Raw genomic sequence first — 25473 nt, forward strand, 5'->3', positions numbered from 1 at the left:
AATGCATGTTGCTATTTTATAAGTCATATACAATATACATGCTGTCAATGAATGTCCACAAATCACAAACAAAGATTTTATAGTGCACATTTTTAAATTTTAAATGTATATAATTCGTTTTTCCCTGATGGGACTCAAATTACCTACTGCCGTATTTTTTCCGGGACTCAACTTACCTACTACCTATTTTTCCCCGAGACTCAATTTACCGAGTTAGGGTCATTTGGGACTCAATTTACCAATCCTGAATTTTTAATAACTAAAAAATAAAACTACACATAATCAAACACATTATATTTGTTAATTTAACGGCTAAGTATGTGAAATAAATAAATACTATATCGAAGAAAATCATAAAAACCGTAGAATTGTATATTTATAATATGAGGGTAAATGGTTGTAATAGCACAACATGAGCTGAAACGCCTGAAACATTTTATAATCAATTAAATTTAAAAAAAATATATACCAGGGTAACAATATTTTGTAGACTTACAGTTTTCTTTTCTGATAGTAAATTATAATAATAATTATTATTATTATTATAAGGTATTGGAATATTATTAAAAAAATAAATAATTACTCTCAAAAGAATCTAAGATGAATAATATACTTATTTATCTTCAAGATTTTAAATCCAAGTGGTTCAAGCAATAATAAAGATTATTATTGCCAACGCCATTAAATCACATCGTCACCTCGAGTTATATATCATTAAAAAAAAATCTTCTTTCACAAAAAATAAAACTTAAGAGCTCTACATTACTACGCTATGCCTTGTGATCCGTTTATAAAAGAGTGGTAATTGAGAGGAACGAAGATGGAAACTACTTGCAGAACAAAATGTACGGTGCTAAAAAGTACATTATCGAGTTGAATGTTACATCGTGGAAAAATCTTGAAAAACATTATATTAAGACGTTTAAAAATCAATTTATTCACATTCATCTAAGTTTAAAACACATATTTTGTTATATGAAAAAAGCAAATCTAATCCATTGTAAAAAAACTCACTTAATTCTGACGATTATTTTATCCAATTATTTAAGCGAATCATCGATTGATATGCGTTTCTATACAACATAATATGGAAAATCAATTGTTTGATTCGTCATAGACGTACTTGGCATCGTTTTACTGTACATACCTTCATAAGTGTCAAGTTCTAATTCATTATTAATAATATATTATAGAAAACATCTATATTTGTAATTTAATTTTGGTTTTATGTTCATCAGTCTGTTTTAAAAATAATTTTTATTTAAATTTTAATAAATTTTTACATAAATAACAATTTAATAATATTATTTAATATTTTGTAAGCCCAATGGCCTATGCTGCCGAGGGCTCTTTCCTAATAAAAAAAAAATAAAAAAAAAAAAATATTATTTAATTGTGTATTTTCTACAGTAAAATATGGTACCTAACCTTGAGTTTTAGCACTTCAACTATTTGCATAATTATGTGGTTTTAGGGACAAATAATAATTGCCGGTAGGTACACAACTATATATTATAACAAAAGTACATAATTAGATGGCTTCCCGGAAAGCCGGAAGACGCTAAATGTAATACTAAACACGCCCTGATTTCCTTAGAATTTAGTATACAAGATTAATAGGACATTATGCACGTTCCCTGTGAATACGTGCTTTTATCAATAATAATTTGAAATGCGTATAACTAATTTTATAAATACACCTATTAAATAAAAATAATAACACCGTCGTATTAAATATTACACAACATGTGCATGCATGGATTTGAGTGACGGTGTTTAAATATTTTAATATATAAATCCAGTACAAATAGTCACCATTGATTGATACTATATAGATACCTACTTTTTTAAATATAAAAAATCAATCGTAAGTAATTTTGATATTGGATGAACAATGTTGAATACAGTTTTATTTTACTACTGTACCTACTACCTACCTCCTGTAATTTATATCATATGTCTAAAACACACTGTTAAAATAATATCGTGATTGATTATGTTTATCTGAATCAACGTCACTATATAAAGTATAAACTATGGAAGCGTGAAATAATATTCTATCATTCCTTTGAAAAGTATTTTATGTCACATAAGAATTAAATGTGTTTCACAACACATTTTTATCAATCGGATATTCTACTTTACTAACAAAAAATTATTGAAATCTGACAAGGAAATATGGATTACTAGGTAATATAATAGAAATAGACTATTGTGTACATTGTTAACTTATTTAAATGTATGATCATTTTGCTTGTAAACATAAACTATCTATGATTATTTTAGTAGCTGAACCTTTAAATACAATTACTGATGAAACCCCAAGATATAATAGTTGATTTTAATATAAAAATGATTGAAAGATAGAATATAGAATAGATAGGATATAACATTAATTTACATATTATTTATTATTCTGCACTGTGTTAGTTACAGAATTACTATTTTCATATAAATTATTGATCTAAAAATAAAAAAATAAAAAATAATTTTAACACTAAGAAATCAATTATTAACTACGAAATAATTGATTAATCAATTGAATAAAAATATTTTGAAGTACCTAGATGATAAATATTATATTGGAATCAAACTTCTTTAAAAAAAACTTATCAATTTGAAATCATTTATATAATATGTTTATTGTTTACTTGAATTATGTATAAAAAAAATATGTTATTAAAAACCATGCATATTTTTAAATAAATAATACAGGGTTTTAAAAAAATAATGAGTTGTAGTTTATCTTTTAATAGATGTATGTACTTATAAACACATATAAATGGTAGAAAATAATATTGATTTTTATTTATTATAATCGATAAAACATGCATAGAGAAAAATAAACCGAGAACTATATTTGTATAGGTACTTTATATACACGAACATAAATATGTTTTTAATCATCATTGAGGCCATAACTTTAACCTATTATTATGAACCTTTTTATTTATACTAAGCCTGGAAACTATGGCTATTAGCTGTTTAGCTGTTTGTAGGTAGGAACGGTTAGCTTAAAGCATGTAATGTATGTGTGACAAGGATTTTATCGCTAAAAACTCTGAATCGTCACCCGTCCGGGAGGTAGCAACGCCGGCCGATGCGTATCTCAGACGCGTACGCAATTGAGTGTAGACATTCAACCACATCAAGCCACATTATTCTTAGAAATGAATATAGTTTAATGATATAATTAAATTGATAAATTATAATTTATATTTATATTTTATATATTACCACATGACACACGCAATTTCAAATATCCAATTCAACAGTTAGTAAATACAACATTTGTATTTAATACAAAATAATAAATGAAATTTGAACGTTTTAGTAGATAAGTGTAGGCTATAGTTTTACTATAGATGTCGATTTACTGGAATACTAATTGTAGAGGTGAAAATAAATTAAACAACCGATGTAATTAAATGGTAGTTACTTCAACAAATTATCAGTATCCATTTAAGAAACGACAAGAACTTAGTTATTTATCACTAAGTATGAGTGTAATAAACTCACAAGTTGAAATGGTCTGTTTAGTCACAAGTACTCACAACAATCTATTCTTAGCAACATTTAACTAGATCTCAATTTCTTATACGTGACTCCAGTATGCCGATCATTTGGAATGAATTTAGCAGAAGTTTCTTAACTGACTTTACATTTTATGCATGGTTTGTTGTTATCGGATATATTCGGAGAACTCGAATTCATCAAAGCTCGAAATGTATCCGATATCAAATTCAAACTTTAAATACAGAATTTTCACGAAAGACTTTGAACTGAAATTTAAATAGATTATCTCATTGAAAGTTTTTGGAGTTCAAATTGTTCGTTACTCCGCCAACGGCATAAAAGAACTCATTTAAAAATATACAGGTAGTAGAATTATTCAAAATTGTTACTTTACTTATTAGTTTTGAAGTGTCTGAACGACGGAAGTATTGTTTTAACAATTATTATGTATGACTGTTATGTTTTTTCATTTAGTATTGTGTCTGAAGTCAGTCATTACCTTTTAGAACAGTAAACATTTTTCAATTTTCAACTTTGTGGAGGTTTCTGGTAGCAAATTATATCTTACTTTATTGAATAATAAAATTATACTACCTAGCTGAAATTAACTAACTGCACTGTATATCATTCATTACTTGTGCACAATGCATAACATAATAACATAATATTGTACGAAGGACAGTTCCAATGCTAGGTTTCCGATGTCTTTATTGGAAATATAATATTTTTGTTTGATTATATATAACGTGTATACTTTACAATAAGATGATCTTTTGATGGTAAAATCTTAAGGTATCAATAAAAATTCACGTTAAGTATCCATATAGGTAATTTAATACAATTTGTTATTTATTTTTAACCTATCAGAAAGGTCTGAGTATAATCTATAAAAACAAGTAATTGTCCGTCAATATTATAGGATTATATTTTTGTAACGTATCGGTACATCTTTAAAGTTTAATAAGTTGAAAATATCAAATTCAATTTTAATGAATACAATGTAGTAACCTTATCTGCAAACTCATATCGCTATTTAAATTATTCGTAGATACGATAAGTCACAGATGTGTTACAATTTATAATTATAATAATATGTTAAAACGCAATAATTCGGAAAAAGCGAATGAACCATGCTGAAATCTAATTAATTAAAGACTGATTTCATCAAACAATTTTGTTTTTTAGTTAATTTATCTTACCGCAGATAATAATTCGATAGTTTTGTTAATAAATATTTAGCAATACCATATAACAGTTATGATAAAGATCGGTAAAATAGAAGAGTAATTTCATCAGCTTGTGCCTTGTGTTGATAGTTTTAATGTGACATTTAGTGAACCGTACTTGTACCACTGTAGTTCAATTTAATCACTTTTCAATCGACCTGCGACATATCGTGCAATTGTAGTACCTATGTGAAAATGTTTACGTTTCTGTGGCTGTAATCATATTTAATCGCTGATCCGTTATAATTTTTCATTATCGCACACTTTAAAATACAGACCACGATTTTATTTTATTCAGAAAATCGTATTAGTTACCATTTTTGCGTTTATGAAAGTGAGAACCTTTATATATACTACTTTTTACATTAACTGAAAAAAAATGTAAACCGTTGACACATAGCTGCTGCGATGTTTATGAGAAATTAGCATAAAATTACATTTTAAATACCCACCTATATTATACAGATTTGTTCACATTTATTTTTAAATTAGCATGTTAAATATTTGCATTTATATTTAACTAGAAACACTAATACGTTTTTAGATTAAAAAATATTGTTTTTGGTTCGTAAGTACCTAACACATATAACGTCCACACGTGGAGCGGTGTTGCTGTTGTATAATATGTAATGACTAATAGTTTGCCCGCCGATGATAAATTACAGTGGTATTATGTTAATGTTAATAATCAGCCATCAGAAAACGTCGACCACGTGTGTGCTACAATTAAATTAGATAGTCGCATTAGTTTTTGCGTTCAACACGTTTATAATTCACCCGGACCGAAACGGTGGCAGCACACAAACAAACAGATAAAACTGTCATTACGCATAAATATTTCTGTCGTTTGTAATCAATAATGATGTGGATAACACAAATTGTATTTAAAATTATGGTCTAACGCTTTGAGCATCAGTAGTATCCAAACACACACGTACACAATATGTAATATATAAATGCAGTTTTACTACAAAATCGATGCTTGTTAGGATCTGTTAGGTGAAGGACTCTTACGATTTCTCGTCGAGCCAGATTAAGGACGTATTAAGTATTACGCGTCGTCTGTAATAATATTGAAAGATTTCGCATTTTCGCATTTGATTTGTACCTACATTACATTGTCTCGTAATACCAATATCATAATATTTCCGACGATGTTGCGAGACCACGAAGACAACAAGCGGGATCGCAACAGGAGTACAATTATCTACCACGCGTAAAATGGCGATCACAGATTACATTTGCATTTCCTGTGACCCGTGTAATCGGTGATAGTGGTGGTGGTAATGATGGAGGTGATGGGGGATGTCTTACTGTATTCTGAGTGGATAATGAGTACGTGTAGGTTGCAGAATGCGAGTTCGTACTTAACGGAGATCCTTGCAGAATGTTAACAATATAATAATATGAGACTGTTCATATACATGAATATCAACGATTATTCTTATAAATCCAGTCGCCCCGTTGATGAATCCTAATTTCACGCTCATGTAAATATTATTATTTATTACATTGGTCATGAGGGGGTTAGGGTGACGTGACGATCACCATCCCTTATTGGTCCAAATCTATGTATATGTCATCTTAATAACATCATGATTTATTCAACGTTACAAAATGTCATATTTTTACTATAAAAACGTGAATTTGCTAAATGCACAAAGTAAAATGCCACTGGTAAAAAAGGTACTTGGTACTATATATTTTATCAATTTTTTTAAATTATTTGTAATTGATCATGATTTTTGAAACATATTAATTTCCGTAGCTGTATTGTTGTTAGCCGTCTCCAAACGGTTGACCTCATACTTACCAAATTTGGGGACCTCTCCCCCCTCGTCAAAACAGAGCTTCAGATTTACCACTCAATGATAAGTATCCCGTTCTTATCATACGATATCATAATATTATTCAGTTGCACCGACCTGTGGGACTGGGAGTCAGCGACATCATCTGGGACCTGACATTCCGCTCTTCGAAGTCGTAGATCTTGGTGAAGTTGGTCGCATGGTTCTTCTTGTACGCCTTATTGATGCCTTGGATGGCATCGTGTATGGCACGCAGATAACCGCGCACACCGAAACTGGTCTTTGGCATCAGCATGCCCACGTTCAGGTCCATCTCGGGCCGTCTGTCGGCCGCGGACGGCCGTCGGTGCGACGAGCGGATGCCACCGCCGCCGATTCCGACGCCCACGCCCTTGTGCTTCCAGCGGCCACCGCCGACCACACCGCCGCCGGCCCCACTGCGGTCCTTCTCACTGCCGGCGCCTCCGGACCGGACAGCCGAGGTGGCGTCTGCCCGACCGACGGACGGCCACCGCGACGACGGGGGGTACCGGCCGCAGCAGCACATCAGCAGGATGAGGGCGACGGCCACTCGGAACCAGGGCGGCCACCACATGTACGCTTGTACGGGTGGGCGTGAATGACACGCGGCCGAGACGGCGTACACCACGAGACGCGACCACGTGTGTTTACTCGACGACCGTGTGGTGCGATGCTCACGCGTGACGAGCTACTGGACCCGGGGCGGAAAACGAGAGCGAAGCGATTTCGGCACCTTTCTCAAGCCGTCGCCTTGACAACCGCGGTCGGTGGTGGCGGTGGCGGTGGCGGCTGCTGCTGCTGCTGCTGCTGCCGCTGCTACTGTTGTTCCGAGGATAAGTCCCATTTGCCACCGCTGCCGCCCGTCGAATTGGTGTGTGTGTGTGTGTGTGTGTGTGTGTGTGTCCCATGCGCGTTTACGACGGCGGCGCTCGGCACGGCGGTGGTTATGATGGTGAAGCGGTGGTGGTCGGGGTCAGGCGGCCGACGTTTGGAATAGCCGCCGGACGGGGGAGTATTTCCGTCGGTGGAAAGACGCACCCTATAATGCCGCCCGAACCGGATGTGTACATTCCACATACATCCGCTCTCAGCCATCGCACTCACTCCGAACTCACTATATCGACACCGCTGTCAATTATTGCTCTGCGGGTCGACTGCTCGAGTGACTGTCGTCGGCGATGTCGTAGTCATATTATACCTCTTCCGACCCTCACACACACACACATCATGTCCGCACTCTACACGATGCAATTACGTGTTACTTTCGACCATATGTGTGTGTGTGTGCGTGTTTGTTGTCGTGTTGTGTTGTTTTGTATTTTTTTCCCTTCTCAATTTTTCCTTATCGCTATTTCCCGTTTTATATTATATATTATACACATATACCACGTCCAATTGATACGAATTTGTATTTCGTTTCGCACGCTAAACGTGTCTCGTACATTTGCAGCAAACGGCGACAATAATAATACAATGCCAATAGTGAGTCGCGGGTGATACGATTATAGGAAGATCTCATTATTCGAGTGTACACATAGTCGATTGCAAGTTTCTCGTATTTTCTCCGTCCAACTCAAAACACCCCGGGATCTGGTTTATTTGTATTTGTGGTATATTTTAAAGATAAATATAAATTACAAACCTTTGGATTCACGCCAGGCGATTGGTATTGAATTCCAGAACAAACGGTCGACTTCTCACACTGTACAAACAATTTTTTGCTCCCAGAGTTGGTCCATATTTCATTTAATTATTGTTTACCTAAATAAACGGTTTGTCTCACCTTTTAATTTCGATTGTTTACGTCCACAGTAGAAACCGAATGCGATTAATATTGATGAGGAGATATTATATTAAAGACATAAAACACACTTGGAAGTAAAATGAATTATAATAAATACTTTAAGAAGGAATAAGGTATATTGTAATAGGTACCAGATTATATAGACAGATCAAATACGATATGAAGCACTTTTCAAATATAAATTGTTAGGATCATACCTTTTTAGGAACACATTTTGGCGTTTATATTTTTAACATGGTTTTCATAAAAATCATGAACTTTTGACTAAGTTATAATAATATGTTAATAACTCATATTTTTTTAAAAAAAAAAGAATAGTCAGAATTATTATGTATACGTGTTTTATATAATTCCTTAAGGCACTCAAGTTATATTGTGTGAAAACTGAAGAGTGAAAAGTACTGAAAACTGAATCTACATAAAACGAAATTTAGTTTCAAAAGGAAACACTTAAACGGTCATATTGCAATGCAAGCTCACTTTAAACGTGAATTCATGGGTGTTAATATAAGTACCAAAGTGCAAATAAATTGACTATATTATGGAATATATTATAATGTATCTTGTAATTATGAACTCGATATAATTATTGAAGTAAAACATTAAATAGATCCTAAATGATTTGAAATTATTATTTATAAATTATAACGACAACTACTTGATAAAGCACTGACTAATAATTGAAAGACAGTTGTGATCATAATATTCATTATATAGAAAATTTTCAATTTCATACTTACGTATTGTTATCTTGTATTTCAAAATAATTATATTAAAGAATTTTAATGTGAAAATACATTCACACTCATGAAAAATTAAATTAACTCGTCAGGTAATCATTATAATGAATGCTTTGATGAGTAAATTAATCTAATAATAAACGGATTTAAGATAATGTATTATTCTATCCCAAACCTGAGAATATTGAAGTTAATTAAAATAAAAAAGAAATGATATATCTACATTCATGACGTATTCACGAAGTAAAATTATTATTTAAATCAAATGTATTCACTTTTATTTGAAGAACCTAGTATTATTTTTTTTATATATTAAATGAAAATTTTATGTTTTCCTTAATACAAAATAAATTATTTAACCAAAATGTCAACACGTTTCTGAGAGTTAATTTGATCATATTATTTTTACATTTATTCACAGTATTATTAATTCAATAACACTATTTCACTAAAACTAGCTAATTTTTTTAAAACATAAATATTACGAGGTTAGACTTATAGTTTATTTTTCTGGCATCTAAATTTAAAAAGGATTTTTAAATCGCATCCCAAAGGGTTCCTACCATCTAAAGAAAAACATTTAAAAAAAAAAAAAGTGTCCTAATATAATTCTAGATTTATGCTACCAGTGGAATGAAACTGGACCCATATAAATTAAAATTAAAAACCTAACTTGGTATTATTGCTGCCAAAAAATATACCATCATGAAACATACGTACCTAATAGACTTACTTCCCATGGCTATTATATAAATATATTATGTAAGGTATCTACATAGGTTTATTACAGTAATTAAAACGAAGAAATAATAAAACTCAATAATAATATATGGTTCAATTCTACAATATTCTTTTATACTTTACGGCATTACATTTGTTTGAAAACTGTACTATAAAATACATATTTTATGGTTGAAAAGAAAACAATAAAAATGAAAATGTCCTTATACGATTCAAATTACTTTATTGGGTAGAAAGAGTGTTAAAGAAGTATAATTTTTTCGATGCAATATAATTTTCAACAAATTCTGATCATTTTTGGTTCTAAATATAATATAATAATATTTAATCTAAATGAATTTATCAAAATCCAAAGATATTTTACAACATCTATTTCATGGAATAGTTGTTGTTTTAATATAAACTTATATTCGTAAGTTGTTACGTGATCTACGCACAATAAATAAATTATCACTAACTATAAAAAGATAATTTAATTATGTTTGTACTTATATACAATTTTTTTCTGAAATATATAACAAACATATTATGATCTGATTTTTAGTAATAAGTAATAACCAAATAGTTTAAAAATTATTGAGTTAGATAATAATTATATTATTAATTGTAATTATTATAAAACAAAGATAGCAAAGATACTGACAATGGAATTGTATCCTTTTATTAGATTAGTTTGTAATTTTTAATAAATATTGCGTTTTGTTAGTATTTATTTGATTTAATTTTAAATGCTTTATGAAAATCTAATGCGAGTAAATTTCTATCATAATATGTCTATCTACGCATATTATATTGAGTGCATCTTTGAAAATTTACGTGGTTTAGAATTTGCTTATGACCAAATTAAATACAGTAGAATATAGCATCACTATTAATTTTCCAATATACATTAACAGTGCATGTATACTATTAAATCATCATGATAGTATACCTATTGTAATGTAGTAAAATATTAAATTGATTTACTTATGTTTTATTAAAACATACAAGAAACAATGGGAAATATTATAGTAAATTGTCATGATTTACTAAAAATGTGAGTCATCACTCATCGGCCATCGCGGTGGAACGCCTAGCAGATGTAAAACATCGAAATCTTTTTATAGAGAATAATATGTTTGCAAATTCAAATGACTTATTAAAAGACATAAACATGGAATAATTAAATACAAATTTTCAGATTTTTTTTTCCTAAAGGCACAACAGATGTTTTTCAAGAGTGGTTAATGTACATCACATTAGATGTTTCACATCAATGATATATATTTTTTTGAATAGATCGGAAATTATTTGAATAAAAAATATCAATGCAAACTATATTATTACCAATGGAAACGTACTCATCGTGTCATGAAAAGTTATCACCGTTCGTAAACACAACACCTCAGAGCTTAATTTATTAATTTACGCGTCCATATAGTATTTCGGCTCCAGTCAACTCACAAAGCTACAATCACTCACATAATCGTGATAATTCTAATAGACGATGAGGGATTGACGGTTGCTTCATTCACGGGTGCTATATGGAATAGGCACGGCCGGAATAAGCCGATTAAACGATTACTTATTCGTTGGTGGAATTTTTTTTTGTTTTTGGAAAATTTGGTTGTGTTTTCAATGCACATTATTCATTAATATATGCCTAGTTAATCTCTAACAATGGTTATAGCTGTGGTGGATTAATTTTTTTTTTTGCACACCTACAATATAAACGTATTTATTTATATGTATTATACATTTTTGTTTTTCAGTCCACCACGTCATTCGCAGACTACACACAATACGTATTGGAATTGCATATGGTGGTATAACAATAGAGCACGAGGCAGTCCACTTTCCTACTGACAATATTGTCGATTGTATCGTTGAAAATTCCCCGGAAAGGTGAAATCACCGAGTCGATAATAGGTATTTAACGAACCATGTTATAGATGTTCTCCCATCTGCAAGTATTATTATTTACTGGACCCGTATCAAGAGAAAAGTTTCAATTTTTATTTTCGTGGCAATAATTGGTGTGCAAATTTCCCGTTTTATCTGTTAAAAAATAAATCGAGCCGTGTCTCAAACTTGTCACAAGACGTTGTAACATTCCGTATATTTTAATATTTTATTCTCGTTTCAATTAGCATTTGAACAAAACAAAGTTCAATTCGATTTTCTTGAAATAACATTATTTAAATTATTTTTTTTTTAAAGACATAACGTAAATAAAATAAAATAAACTTTTATATTTGAACTGCGTTTTTCATTGTTTGATTGCAATGTGTCTATATTATGGGTGAATATTTAAAAGTGAAGGTTTTTCATAATACGATTTTTATATGATGAATAAATTACAACTACTCGTAATACGTGTATAAAGTTTCATAATATTTTAAATGTAAGCTTTTTTTAAAAAATAAACTTAACTTAAAAAATAACTTGGCTTATAGATAATTATTAACATGGGAATGTTGTTGCATATTTTTAATAATAGAACTAGAAATAATATCATTCAAAGTTATTTTGTTTCAATTTTTTCTTGTATCTACTAAAAATATTTGAATATATTCTAAATATTTGTGTATATAAATCTGCAACTTTAAATAAAATAGGCATATTATACATGACTGTCTTAAGATTTCAAAAATATATAAATTATATTCAATAAGTAAAATGTTAAACTATAAAAACATGGCATAATTTTGACCCATTTAAATTTAGTATTCATACTCTTTATATATTTTATATTTGAAAAAAAAAATCAAAAAATGAAGTAAATAATAACTCTTATTGACTTAATAAAATATTTAAATTTATGTGCAGTCAATGATGAAAAAAACGGGTATTTGCGGATGTCGCTCTGCTGTACAGTAGGTTACATGTGGGTTCTGTAATGGATGTAATTAAATTTGAATCCAATGATATTATATAATCATTGTATACGAAAAACGATTCTGAGCGAAGACGGTTTATCTGTCTAGGATATATTATAGATTATTAAAAATTTTCAAATCTTAGATTTAAAAAGAAAATTTTTTATGAATTTCTAGTTTAAAAATAATTTGCGTATTTTCGTGATTTTTACATATGTTGTCAAAATTCAAACTTTGAATGCTTGTAAAAAAAAAATTGTGACTATGCATTTCTTTTATATTTTAATTGCTATTGTAAAAATATGATAGGAGCCATCTATTAAATTTTCAAATCTTAAATTTTTTTATGAATTTCTAGCATAAAATAATTTATGAATTTTCGTGATTTTTACGTATGTTGTCAAAATTCAAACTTTGAATGCTTGTAAAAAAAAATTGTAAGTATGAATTTATTTAATTTTTCAACTGCTATTGTAAAAATATGATAGGAGTCATGTATTAAATTTTCAAATCTTAGATATAAAATTAAAATTGTTTATGAATTTCTAGCTTAAAATAATTTACGAATTTTCATGATTTTTACGTATGTTGTAAAAATTCAAACATTGAATCCTTGTAAAAAAAAAAATTGTGACAATGAATTTATTTTATTTTTCAAGTTCTATTGTTAAAATGTGTTAGCCTTGTATTAAATTTTCAAGCTTTTCTACCAAACAAATAAATTTTTATCGATATTTATAGAAAAAAAAACTAAAAAAGTTGAAAAATTAAAATGTCAGTAAACAGCTCAAAACAAATCTAAATATTTTGAAAATTTTATCAAATATAGAAAATGCCTATCTAAACATTCAGTGAAAATTTCATGTATCTGCGGTCATTTGTTTTAGAGTTACACCAAAATAAGGAAATCGCTAAAAGTGAAAATCCAATGTTGTAAAAATTTAAATTTCAAATACTCATAAAAATTTAATTTGAATTTCCGGTGGAATTTTTATTTGTGATAAAGATTGACAAACTTGTAAGGAATCTTGTATTAAATTTTTCACTTTCGACCCCCCAAAGTACCAACTAGATTCACTTTCTGCTCCAATAAGGTACTGAAGTAAAACATTAAAAAATCAAAGCACTTTTACTGCCTCAAAACGTGATGACAGACACACAAAAAAAAAAAAAACACACACAACATGGTAAAATGAATACATTCATCGCTCCGCTCAGAATCTAAAATGTGTTATCGAACTGTTTAAATCCATTCACTAAAAATATTTCAAATTATATTTCTAAATATTATTATACCGAATCATGCGATCCAAATGAAATTGAGAATGTAGTATTAGATGAAAAGTTACACATATCACCAAGTACCAACACGTTGATTCCATTTGTAAATTAATTATTTCAGATCTAATTTTATTTTATTAATGTGTAAGAGTATAAATGTAGTAAATATAAGCTTTAAATGGAAATGTAACTAAGCATTTGGTGTTTTTAATCATTTATATGCATAATCTTGCACGTCTTTAAAATAATAAAAGGGCTTCTTTACGTCATGCATAGTAATTATAATAAAGTTTTGTTCTTAAAACGTACAAGCCGAATCAATACTTTGTACCATAACTATTTTCTTAGTACCATTTGCGTTCATTTTTAGATCATTAACGTTTTAAGAACATTGTAAAACCTATAATGGGGACTGGATCGATAACTTTCATTTAATTTTACGAAAATGTACAAGTGACTTCAAAGAAAATAAATATATCTACTTAGTAAAATATTAATTGGAAAATTTCAGAAATAAGTTCTGTAAAAAAAAATACTATTCTAAAAATCAAGAAAATAAGATGTATCTCTTTAATGATGATCTCATTTCAATTAACCGTGATATAATTAACTGTTTTCAGAAAATTATTACTTTACTTATTGTTTTAAAAACGCAACTACATAAATTATAGTACAACATCTGACAGCTGGCAAATTATACATTAATGTTGGTCCAAAGTAAGGAGTTCCCTAGAGAACAAACAACGATTTAATGGTTTTTCTTATATATATATAAATAATTTAGAGAACTATTATATATTTAATAAATTTAAATAAAACAATGATGTTGGGTCTGTCACTGGATAGTCTCTTTTCTTATGATATCATTGTTGTATATATCTGATTTAATTCTTTATTCTTACTATGTCTTTTATTGTAGCATTATTGTAAATATTTTTCAAAAAACAAATTGATTCTAGTTAAATATTTACTTATACCTATGATGGGATACATTAAGTATAAAACATCCAATTTCATATAATTGTATATAATTGGTATACCATCAAAGTGACAAAGTGTGTATACATTTAACAAAAACTTTAATTTATAAATATAAAATAATAAATTAAAAGTAACTATAATATAATGCCGTTGTCGCCGATGTCTTTTGATCAGTAATAAAAAAAATATATAATATATTGAAAGTTTTTTATTTAAAATTAATTATGTGTCTTATTTAGTATTATATTTCTTCGTTAAAATACATAATTTTGTCCGATAACTAATATAAAATATATTAGGTTACAATATTATTGTAGCAAAATATTATTCAGTGATTTGATTTCAGTACGGTAGCTACTGACAAGAAAAATTTAATTTAATATTAAAATATGTGCCATCCAAGCTATACATTTTAACTACTAAATTATTTTAAAAATTTTGTTATTTTGTCAAATTTGAACTTCTTATACAAACATTTTTTGCGTTTAAACTGTTTTCAAATGATTCGTATAAAAACTTATAAAGAATCTATCATTACATTTTTATGATTTTTATAAAACTTGTTTTATCGATATTTATACATAAAGAAACTAAAAATCGAAAATGACAAATAACTATAAATCCCTTTATTCCTCTTTTTTTCCAAGTTATTAAAAAAATATTTTGAATATTTACTTTTGAAAATTCCATCCCTCCGTCCAAAAAATGCAACATACAATACAATTTTTACTAACTTCGGATTCATTTTCCTACCATAAAGTTAAAACTAAAAAAATATACATCTACTCAAAATTTTAAATGAGAAAACAAATTGTGAATTTACGATTTAATGATAAATATAATTTAAATTATACAATTATATTGAAAACAGTTCTAACATAAAAAAAAAATTATACATATATAGATATATAATTGTATAAACTTCTAATGATAATGACCTATGTTGTCAAAGCTATAATGATCAATAAAAAAAATTACTATTATTATTATTATTATTATTATATGCATACATGCATTAAAGTTGTTGATTTAAATTTTCAATAAATAAGATACTATGTTTTATTTTATGTATAATAAATTCATAACCATTATATATATTATATATAGTCACAATAAATTGAGATATTTTCAAAAGAAGACACTTCAATTAAAGAATAATAATAATTATTAAATTATTTGAATACTCAATTAGTTATTTTCATATTCAAGACAACTTTGAAATAGATTAAAATCAATTTTCGATTTAGTTTATTACAATCTGAATTCAGATAATTCATAAGGAGTTAAATTATTATAACTTATCTCTTAAAGTATAAAGTTTTCATATGTTATTTGAAATTTGGACATTGTATGAAAAACTACCACCTTTTAAGTTTTAATATTTCTTAGTGAATGTTTTATATGAACAGCAAACAAATTCAAAATGTGTATTAATAATGTATAGGATTGGATCAAATGCAATGTTCACATATATTAGCCACGAAGGTCTGCTGTTGAAAACTAAATATTTAAATTTCAATTAGATGATTGCTACTTGATAATTTTTTTTAACAAATGTAATATTAAAAATTATTTGTAATTTATTATTATTATTTTTTTTTTTTTTTTTTATTTTAGAACCATCAGCTTAAACTATTACAGTTCGACTGTAATTTATTATATAACTATTAACAGTTTTACAAAATATATAGCTGCATGAAATGAATCATAGTGAAAATAGGCTTGAACCTATATTTATTGTTTTTTTCTTCATAGACTTACAAAATATTTCAAAACCGTATAATTTGTAGTATAAATTAAATAGTATTTAGAAAATGATTTTCAGAGAAACAAATAAACAATTAATTTTTACACTGATATGTTTTTTTCTGTGCAAAACACTTTTTGGGATTTAAAATAAAATATTCTTTTTAATATTATAGTAAAGTATTGAGCTGAATTTAGATTACATGTATAGCATGTATTGACTAGTTTTTTGTAGGTATTTCTAATTTATAGTTTGTATTTAAATATGATTGACATACACGTATCGTATGACATGGATTATCCTCAATTTAATTATTATAATTGTTTTTATAATTATTTCATATAGTTACACAGTATTAATATTGAATTATTGTGATGAAAAACATAAATCTAATAATAATAATAGGTATATGATATTCTATTGTTTTTTTTTCACAACTAAAACATAAGTATATTTTTTAAGTGGAATTAAAAATATAAATCGTGTTGTTTTTTTTTAAATTCCTTTTAAATGTATATTTTGGTACATACCCAGGTGACATAGATTTTGAATTATTATTATTTAACATGCTCAAACAACAGACACCCACGAATTTGAAAATTTAATAATCATACGATAAATCAAAAAAAAAATATTTTTAGAACATTAATTACATTTTAAAATTTGGTTTTATTATTATGTCTTAATACAGCATAGTTCATAAGTTTCTCTTTAAAAGTCTGAGTTTGAAATACTACTAAAAATATTCAAGATTTCATTCGATAAAACGAGTTCATTCAAAGTTCAGTAGTTAAAACCAGGAATATCAAACATAATTATATATTTTTGTTGTATTATAATATTATGATAACTGGTAATGCTATTTAATTTAACGTCCATAGATTGGACTTTACAGTTGATTGCATTTATTGATATAGAACATTATATTATGAATTTTATTACAGATTGTAAGTTACTGCTTATAGCAATATAAAATACAATTTAATTCATATAAAAATAAAATAAGCTAGAATATATTATAATCTGGTATTAGATTATATTAATTTTAAAAATATTAATTTCGAAGATAACGCTTAATATAGGTAATTATATATTACTATTATTATTAGGTTATTAATTAATAAGCCACAAAGCTACGAAGTATAGTAACAGAATACTCATAAACATTTCTTTAATGCTTGTTTTGGTTGTTAATGCTTAAAATTACAACATATTAAAATGATAATTATTTAAGGTATCTACTTTGTGGTTATTATCTGATGTTTACATTACATACACTAAACTACACTATATTGTATTTTTTTTAAGCCGTTTAAGGTTAATATTTTAAACCGACAGTGGAGCAAAAAAAAAAAGTTCAACGGCACTATTTTCAGAGGAAATCAATTTTTTTTATATTTTCACACTATTGACTATTGCATGAATATCTGAGACACAATTATAAATTCAAAATTCTAGATAATTTTTTTCCATGAAACTCAAATGAAATGAATTTAGATTTATATCTTTCATAATCATCGAGTTTTATTTTTTCATTTAAGTGTATTGGTAGAAAATATAATATCTAATACAATGTCTACACTCTAGTAGCAACTGAGTAATTTTTAATTTTTAAATATTATTTAATGAAATATTTTCAATAAGAAATTCCGTTAAATTATGATCAATGGGCTTGATATAATTTATAATAAAATTATTTTATTTCATGTAATGTGTTTTGTCGAGTCTAAAAAATGGTAATAATTTGTGTTGTATTATTCAATATTTCTTAATCAATGTAATATCAACATCTGTTAACCGGCGCTGTGTATATGCAATTTCGGTACATCGACGTGTAGGTGGTATCTAATCTCTGTATTTTCGCTAGTCAGTAAACGAATTTAATATACGAATGTATCTTAGTTACGACAACAGTAACATGCCAACTACCTTTGTAAACGTATGCGACTACTGTTTAATATCGTACGACGGAAATTTCACGGATTTTAGTAGCACGAAAATGGAGCGATAGTTACATTGTACAGTTATGTAGTATTATACAATTACATATTACAAATTCAGTCTCAATATTATTAAAGACGCTATTTAGATGTTAATTGAATTGTAAAAAAAAATAAATGACTTAATAAGAATTTAATGTAATTTATATTTTGTTGTTCACGAAAAATACGTATTAAAAAGCTTATATAACATTTTAAATGATTATTATATATATATTTATATTTTTAATTTAATTGATTAAAATCTTATTTTTGGGAGGAAAATAAATATTTCATCTCAAAACAAATACCTTTTAGAAACCCTAAGTAGTCAGATTTACGTACCTAGTAAAATTATGTACCAAATTAGTATCACATTGTTTTGTAACTTATAATTATCATAATTATATGGATACATGGTAACTATGGTCGACAGACGAATGCTGCGAGTTAGTATAAATCAATACAATCAAATTACATCAGAATATTAGTCAATATATTCATAATCACCAGTTATGTAGAAATATTAAATATTATAAATTTAATTGCATACACAATTCCGTAAAATATACAACTGAATATAAATACTAATTATAAGAATTTTATTATGAAACATATTATATATTATCATGGTGAAAAAATTCTAATTTTTACAGTTACTAATATATTTAGAAATTCGTGTTTATCACTACAGTGAAACCTCTCTACAACGGAATTACATGGGACCAAATATTTTTCCATTACAAAGAGTTTTCCGTCATAGAGAGGTAGAAATTACATATACTGTTTGCACAGGGACTATTGACATTTTCCGTCATACAGAGGATTTCGTTTATTGGAGGATCCGTTATAGAGAGGTTTTACTGTATATACTTTTAGACATGATTGTTAAAAAATATTCACTACAGTTTGGTCAATAACTCTCTCAAAAATATACTTATTAAATTACACAACTTTCTATGACAACAGTGTCAAATAAATATATTTGTACTGATGCTGTAAGTACTTAAACAGGGTATAACATTTTTGCTGAATATTTAGTAAGCTTGCGTGGGTGATACGTCTACATTTTTTAATCCTCTCTACAAATTATCATTTTAACGTAGTTAAGCATGACAAGCAACACAAATAAACTCGCCACGATATCTGTCCGTGAAAGGGAAAATTGTGAAAGTCACTACGTTATTTAGAAATAATAGAAATATTAGAGATTCTTTTTATTATTATCGTTAACATACACGAAAATATTAAACATTGAGGCTTTTAAAAACAGCACAGTGATAATACAACAGCATTCGACTGGATTAAGGTTTCACGGTGGTCTTTTTTTTCACTTCGTTCCCTCTCGCATTTCCGTCTGATTGACGAATAACTACGTGACAAAGGCAGCTGACAACGCGATTACAAAGATATAAACAGGTCAACGAAGAATAGACTTTTTCACCGGTCCAGTGTAAGGTAGACGAACATTTTTAATACATAACGCAAAACATTTCATTTGTTATACCAAACACGAATTTCATTGTTCCAGTACTATTACGTATAAAGCATAACAATTGGAACCCTTCCTAGTTTGAGTTAACAGTGTATCGTGTACATCCACAGATAATCGAACTTATGCCTCTGATGGTTTATTGTTTGAAAGAATGTTTTTTGCTATCCATAATGATATAAAGACTCAGGCTAATTGATTATTATGTCGTTAATATTGGTTATGATCTTATAATATACTTACTTATTAAATAAGGCTAGTTCTCAGATAAATGCATAATGTAAGGCTGTTCATTATAGATTTTTGTTGCCACATAATATTAAGATTTAATCTAGGTATATTTATGTAATTATTATTTGATATTTTATAATAATTAAACCACAACTTTAATTATTCATACGTACATATTAAAAACTTAATAATAAAATAAAATATGAAAATTTCATCCTGAAAAAAATCTATAATGATAAGTACCTATATGAGCACTAAAAACACAAATTATTATAATATCACATACCTAATATTATATTTTTAATTACTTAATTTTATATACACACATACCTTATTTTTATTAATAAGTACCTAGTACATACTCGTATTATTGTTTATTTAATCACTCTTGGTTGTATATCACAAACAACCAAAACATTGAATTATAAATTTTTACTTATATTATACATACTTATGATATAAAAATATTTTTTGGCTTATTTTATGAGCATTAGTTCTGTTCTTTCAAAATGCTTTAGTCCTACTAATGTCTAATACAAAATTAATTGATTGATATCGTGCTGTGTTACTTGATATTTTTGTTTAATGAAAGTTTCATGTTCTAGTTCAACTTCTAGTTTTATCGCTATGAGAATGAAGAATTTTTAATTAATAACTTAATAGTATAATCACGAATCATCACGTTTTAATTCATACTATAATATGTTAGTATTTATTATACTTATTTGATCAATAATATAAGATACTAAAACTAAGACATACAACGGCATAGTTTTAAAACATTCCAATGTGGAAAAATTGTTTAGTTATGTTCTAAAATGGCAATAATCAATGCAATATACTATTAAATGTATTAAACTATCATTAAATGTTTATCAGACAAAATTTAGAGAATGTTTAAATTACGAAATATCCGTTTTTGCAGAGGCGTTACGTGGCTGATTTTTGTTTCAGTGAAAGCAGTCCAATAATTTATTTTTCACCGTTTGTACCTAACATAATTACCTAAACTGTAGAGATATTTTTTTTAATGGTAGTTAAGTATTGATTTATATTAAATTTAAACAACAAATAGTGTTAATTATTAATATTTATCATATTTTAAGAATTAATGCTGCAGTAGTTTTTAAGTAGTCTGAAATAAACTGCCATGCTGTTTTAAGTAATAATGACATTCTAGTTTAATTTGTTTATCTTATAGTTGCATTATATATATATATATATATATATTTAATAGAACTATTGCCATTTGGATTTTTACAACGGTAACATATCTTAATATTATAACGGATAGTGAGTACATGAAACTTTGCATAAGTATAAAAAAATAATTTAAAAGATTCATTTTAAAATACAAAAATTTAAAAATAAAAACATTTAATATGTCTCTTATCACTAGTACAGTAGTACAGAAGTTCCAAAATATCAAAAAATATTGTAATTATATATTACATTTTCATAACAATACATTCATATATGAGTTGGTGTTTGGTTCAAGTAATCTTGGAGCATCAAACCCCACGTCGAGATAATAAAATTTAAAAGCCTGACAAATAGAACTGTATATTATGTGATCTGTATGAGGTATTTTTAGGCAGTCTGAACCCAATCGATTCATTATAATTTGATAGTAGTATATGGTTACCAAACAACAGCGTAAACATACTTAAGAACCCGTTGAACATGGCATTATAAAGTGCACGTTGGCAACCGATGAGTGTACCAACGTTTGATGATTGTTACCCAATACAACCCACAGCACGGAACGCTAATCCAACAATGTAATCAATATGGAATTTTATACATATAAGAGTTGTCCTTATACACCTTGAACTTTCGAATGTTTGATCGAGCATCACTCATAAATATTTTTCTTCAATCTATAGGTTTTAAAAAAAAAATCAATTGAATACTTTACTATTCATTTTTTATTATAATTATGAGAAGATATTTGACAGATGAAAGTATGGTTAATTTTGTACAATGTGATTCCTTAAAAAAAATATTAATTTGTGAGCATTTAATTTAAGAAACTTTATGGTTAAGAATTTTGAAGTCTTTTTCGTGGATAATGTGTATTTGAATTTGTTTTTAAATTATACCTAAGTTAATATTGTTATTGTTCACTGGTACTTATGGGCTATGATAGATTATTAATTTATTAATTATATTTTATCAAATTCCAATGTAAAATATTATTTGCAGTTTAATTAGATATTACACATCAAAGTTTTTACGACAAGATTATCAGCATAATAAATAATAATATAATAGTCGAATATACATATGTAACTATAATTATTTATAATTTTTAATGATAAATTAAATTTTAAAGAATAATAATAATTGTTGTATCTAATCATATTTTAACAGTTGAATCCTGATGTCACATTACTACATGCGTTTAATTGTCACCATTATTTGTGTGTTAATAGTAATCTGATGAATTTTTATATAATGTTTATTGTCGCTGTTATGAAAAATTACTAATAATTAATAATAATGATAGTAAATTACTAATTAAAATCTTTTAAAATTTTTGCTTATTTTATGATCAATTTAAAATGTATACGGTGAGTTATGTAGGCATAAATATCATACTAGGTACATTTTATAATAGTTTAAACGATTTATTTAACAATGCACACGTCTCTAATTTAAGTATAATACATTTTTTTTAAAAACAATAATATCATTTTTATATCTGATACAGATTTAAAATTAGTTTTAATTCAAAAGAAGAAAAAAAAAAATCGTAAAAGAATGGCACAGAAAATTAGCTTTAGGTATTCTTAGAAATTGTATTCATTTTAAAATTAATTATAAATAGCAATATGTACATATATATTATTTTTCAATTTCAGTTAAATTTAATTCAACACCTTATTAAGTAAAGTCGAAAAAATAATACAACATATATTATATTACAATGTATAATATAATATATATGACAAGTATAATACATACCATAGTCGCAGTTAAATAAGCTTTATAGTGTTTATATTAAAACATCAAAATGCGTATAATGTTTACTTGTGCCAACACGACAGTTTCATGTTACTTTGTATTAAATAGTTTTCTTTTCAAACAAAATTCTTGCGTTTATAACAACAATCCAGTTAGTTGTATACAATATAATGCTAAGGGATGAGGTAATCATAAATTTCAGTTTATCTGTGCGGTTGCCCTAGTATCTTTAAGTCATATCAAAAAAGACGTGCGGGTGTATATAATAATATGCGGTGGCAATATAGTTCAATCTATATTTTAATTATAACATACAATGTATTATGATAATGCCGAGTCGCTTGGCATGTATTGTAACGTATACCAGATAGCCAATTTAAGTTTAACAATAATAATAATAATAATAATAATGACAGTAATAATTAGGTTACCGATGCTGCAGTAGCATCGTATTAAAAACGCATAAGCGAATATTTGCGCACCAACCTGTTAAATGGATATACCTACGACGACGTGATATTATTACGTTTTCGTTGGATGTTTTTTGAAGTTCTCGGCGTATAAATATTATTAAATTGAATTCCCGTTCACCGTACCGTGGCCTTTAATATATACGTGATGAGTTTTGCATAATATATACACAGCGCAGATATATGTATATATATATATATATATATATATATATATATATATATATATTGGTTTATTCAATGCGTATCGACAGACATTAGTCATACGCTAACGGTGACACGATGGTAATGCATATGTGTACGCTATACGTACCAATGTGTATTATCATAAGAGCTCGTTATAACCATACGTGATGAGCGTCCTGTACTGATTCGGCTTTAAACGAATTTGGCAAACATGGACGGCAACCCATACAATATGCGTGTGTGGAAAAACGAAAGCGCACAAAATTCCGATAATGTGTGTGTCTATAATATACGTATATAATACATTATATAAATACGCTACTATGGCTACTGTACATACTAGGTATAATATGCTTTAAATGAAGGACCGAAGTTATTTTGGTCACAGAGAGCCGGTCAAAAACTTTTCGACCCTTTATCGTCCAAACCTAGCTGCAGGTAGTATATTATTATCAAGAATTCTTCTTTTACCAACATTGAGTTTCAGATTCCACATTCTCAATGTTTGTGTTAAATTAAATAAAGGCAATATTTTTTGAAACTTGAATTTTTTTTATAATCATTTTATTTTAGCGGTTTGCGTTTATTGTGCAATGTTATTATTTTAACGTCTGTGTATTTTTTTTATTCCTCACAACGCAATAGCAACGCCAAAAAAAAACATTTCAAAAAATTTACGACTCATAACTGATAGTTTAAATGTGTAGGGTTCTATTCTACTAAAATTAAATTAATATTAATATTATCATGATACCATAATATAATTATTATTATAACATTAAAATTAAACTATATGATTTTTTTTTATGATCATTGTTATTTTGCATCGATTACGACTTTGCCATATTAGTTCTTCAATTCTCCATACATATTTTGCATTGTTATTAATTATATAATTTTTTTTGTTGTAATCATGACAATTTATTATTGCAATTACTTTTATTCATATAATTTATCAGTTTTATCATTGATCTTATGTATAAACATTAACTAATAGTTATTACTTGCATATGTATGCACGTGTACAAGGCAGTCTATGATTTATTAATGCCGAATGTCTTTTGTCAAAATCATATGTGCTTTGCAAAATACTAGAATTATAAATGAAGTCAAATCAAATAATATTTTAACTACAATATATTTAACTACCTAGTCTTCTATTGACCGTGGGTATATAAGGTAATAAGGCGTGACATTAAGTTCTGACAAATTAATCAATTTAGTTTTGCCACGCACTAAAATATATAAAATTGATCAGTTTGTTAATCACTGTTCGATTTTATTTTATTTTAGTCATGGGCATTGGACACTTATCTACGAATCAATGCATATATATTTACCGTTACGGCGTCTAAATCCATATAATAGCAATATTTTCGACATAATTTTCTTATAATATTAATTTATAAAAAAAAAAAATAAGTA

General features: G+C 27.5%; 1 protein-coding gene across 6 annotated transcripts in view; it reads right to left on the bottom strand.

The window, feature by feature from the left end:
• Nmdar2 (glutamate ionotropic receptor NMDA type subunit 2) overlaps positions 1–25473 on the bottom strand; it is a 316208-nt gene that overhangs the window by 50552 nt on the left and 240183 nt on the right. The window contains exon 1 of one of the 6 annotated variants that reach the window (XM_015517186.2): positions 6668–7267. The exons of the other annotated variants lie outside the window; for them this stretch is intronic. Within the exon in view, the coding sequence (XP_015372672.1) occupies positions 6668–7145 (478 nt within the window). The 5' untranslated portion in view covers positions 7146–7267. Of the gene's footprint in view, positions 1–6667; positions 7268–25473 lie in introns of those variants that run through there. 6 annotated transcript variants of the gene reach the window in all.

This window comes from Diuraphis noxia, unplaced genomic scaffold (genome assembly GCF_037042655.1).
Source record: "Diuraphis noxia isolate RWA-SAM2 unplaced genomic scaffold, SU_Dnox_SAM2 contig0003, whole genome shotgun sequence".
Classification (NCBI taxonomy): domain Eukaryota; kingdom Metazoa; phylum Arthropoda; class Insecta; order Hemiptera; family Aphididae; genus Diuraphis; species Diuraphis noxia.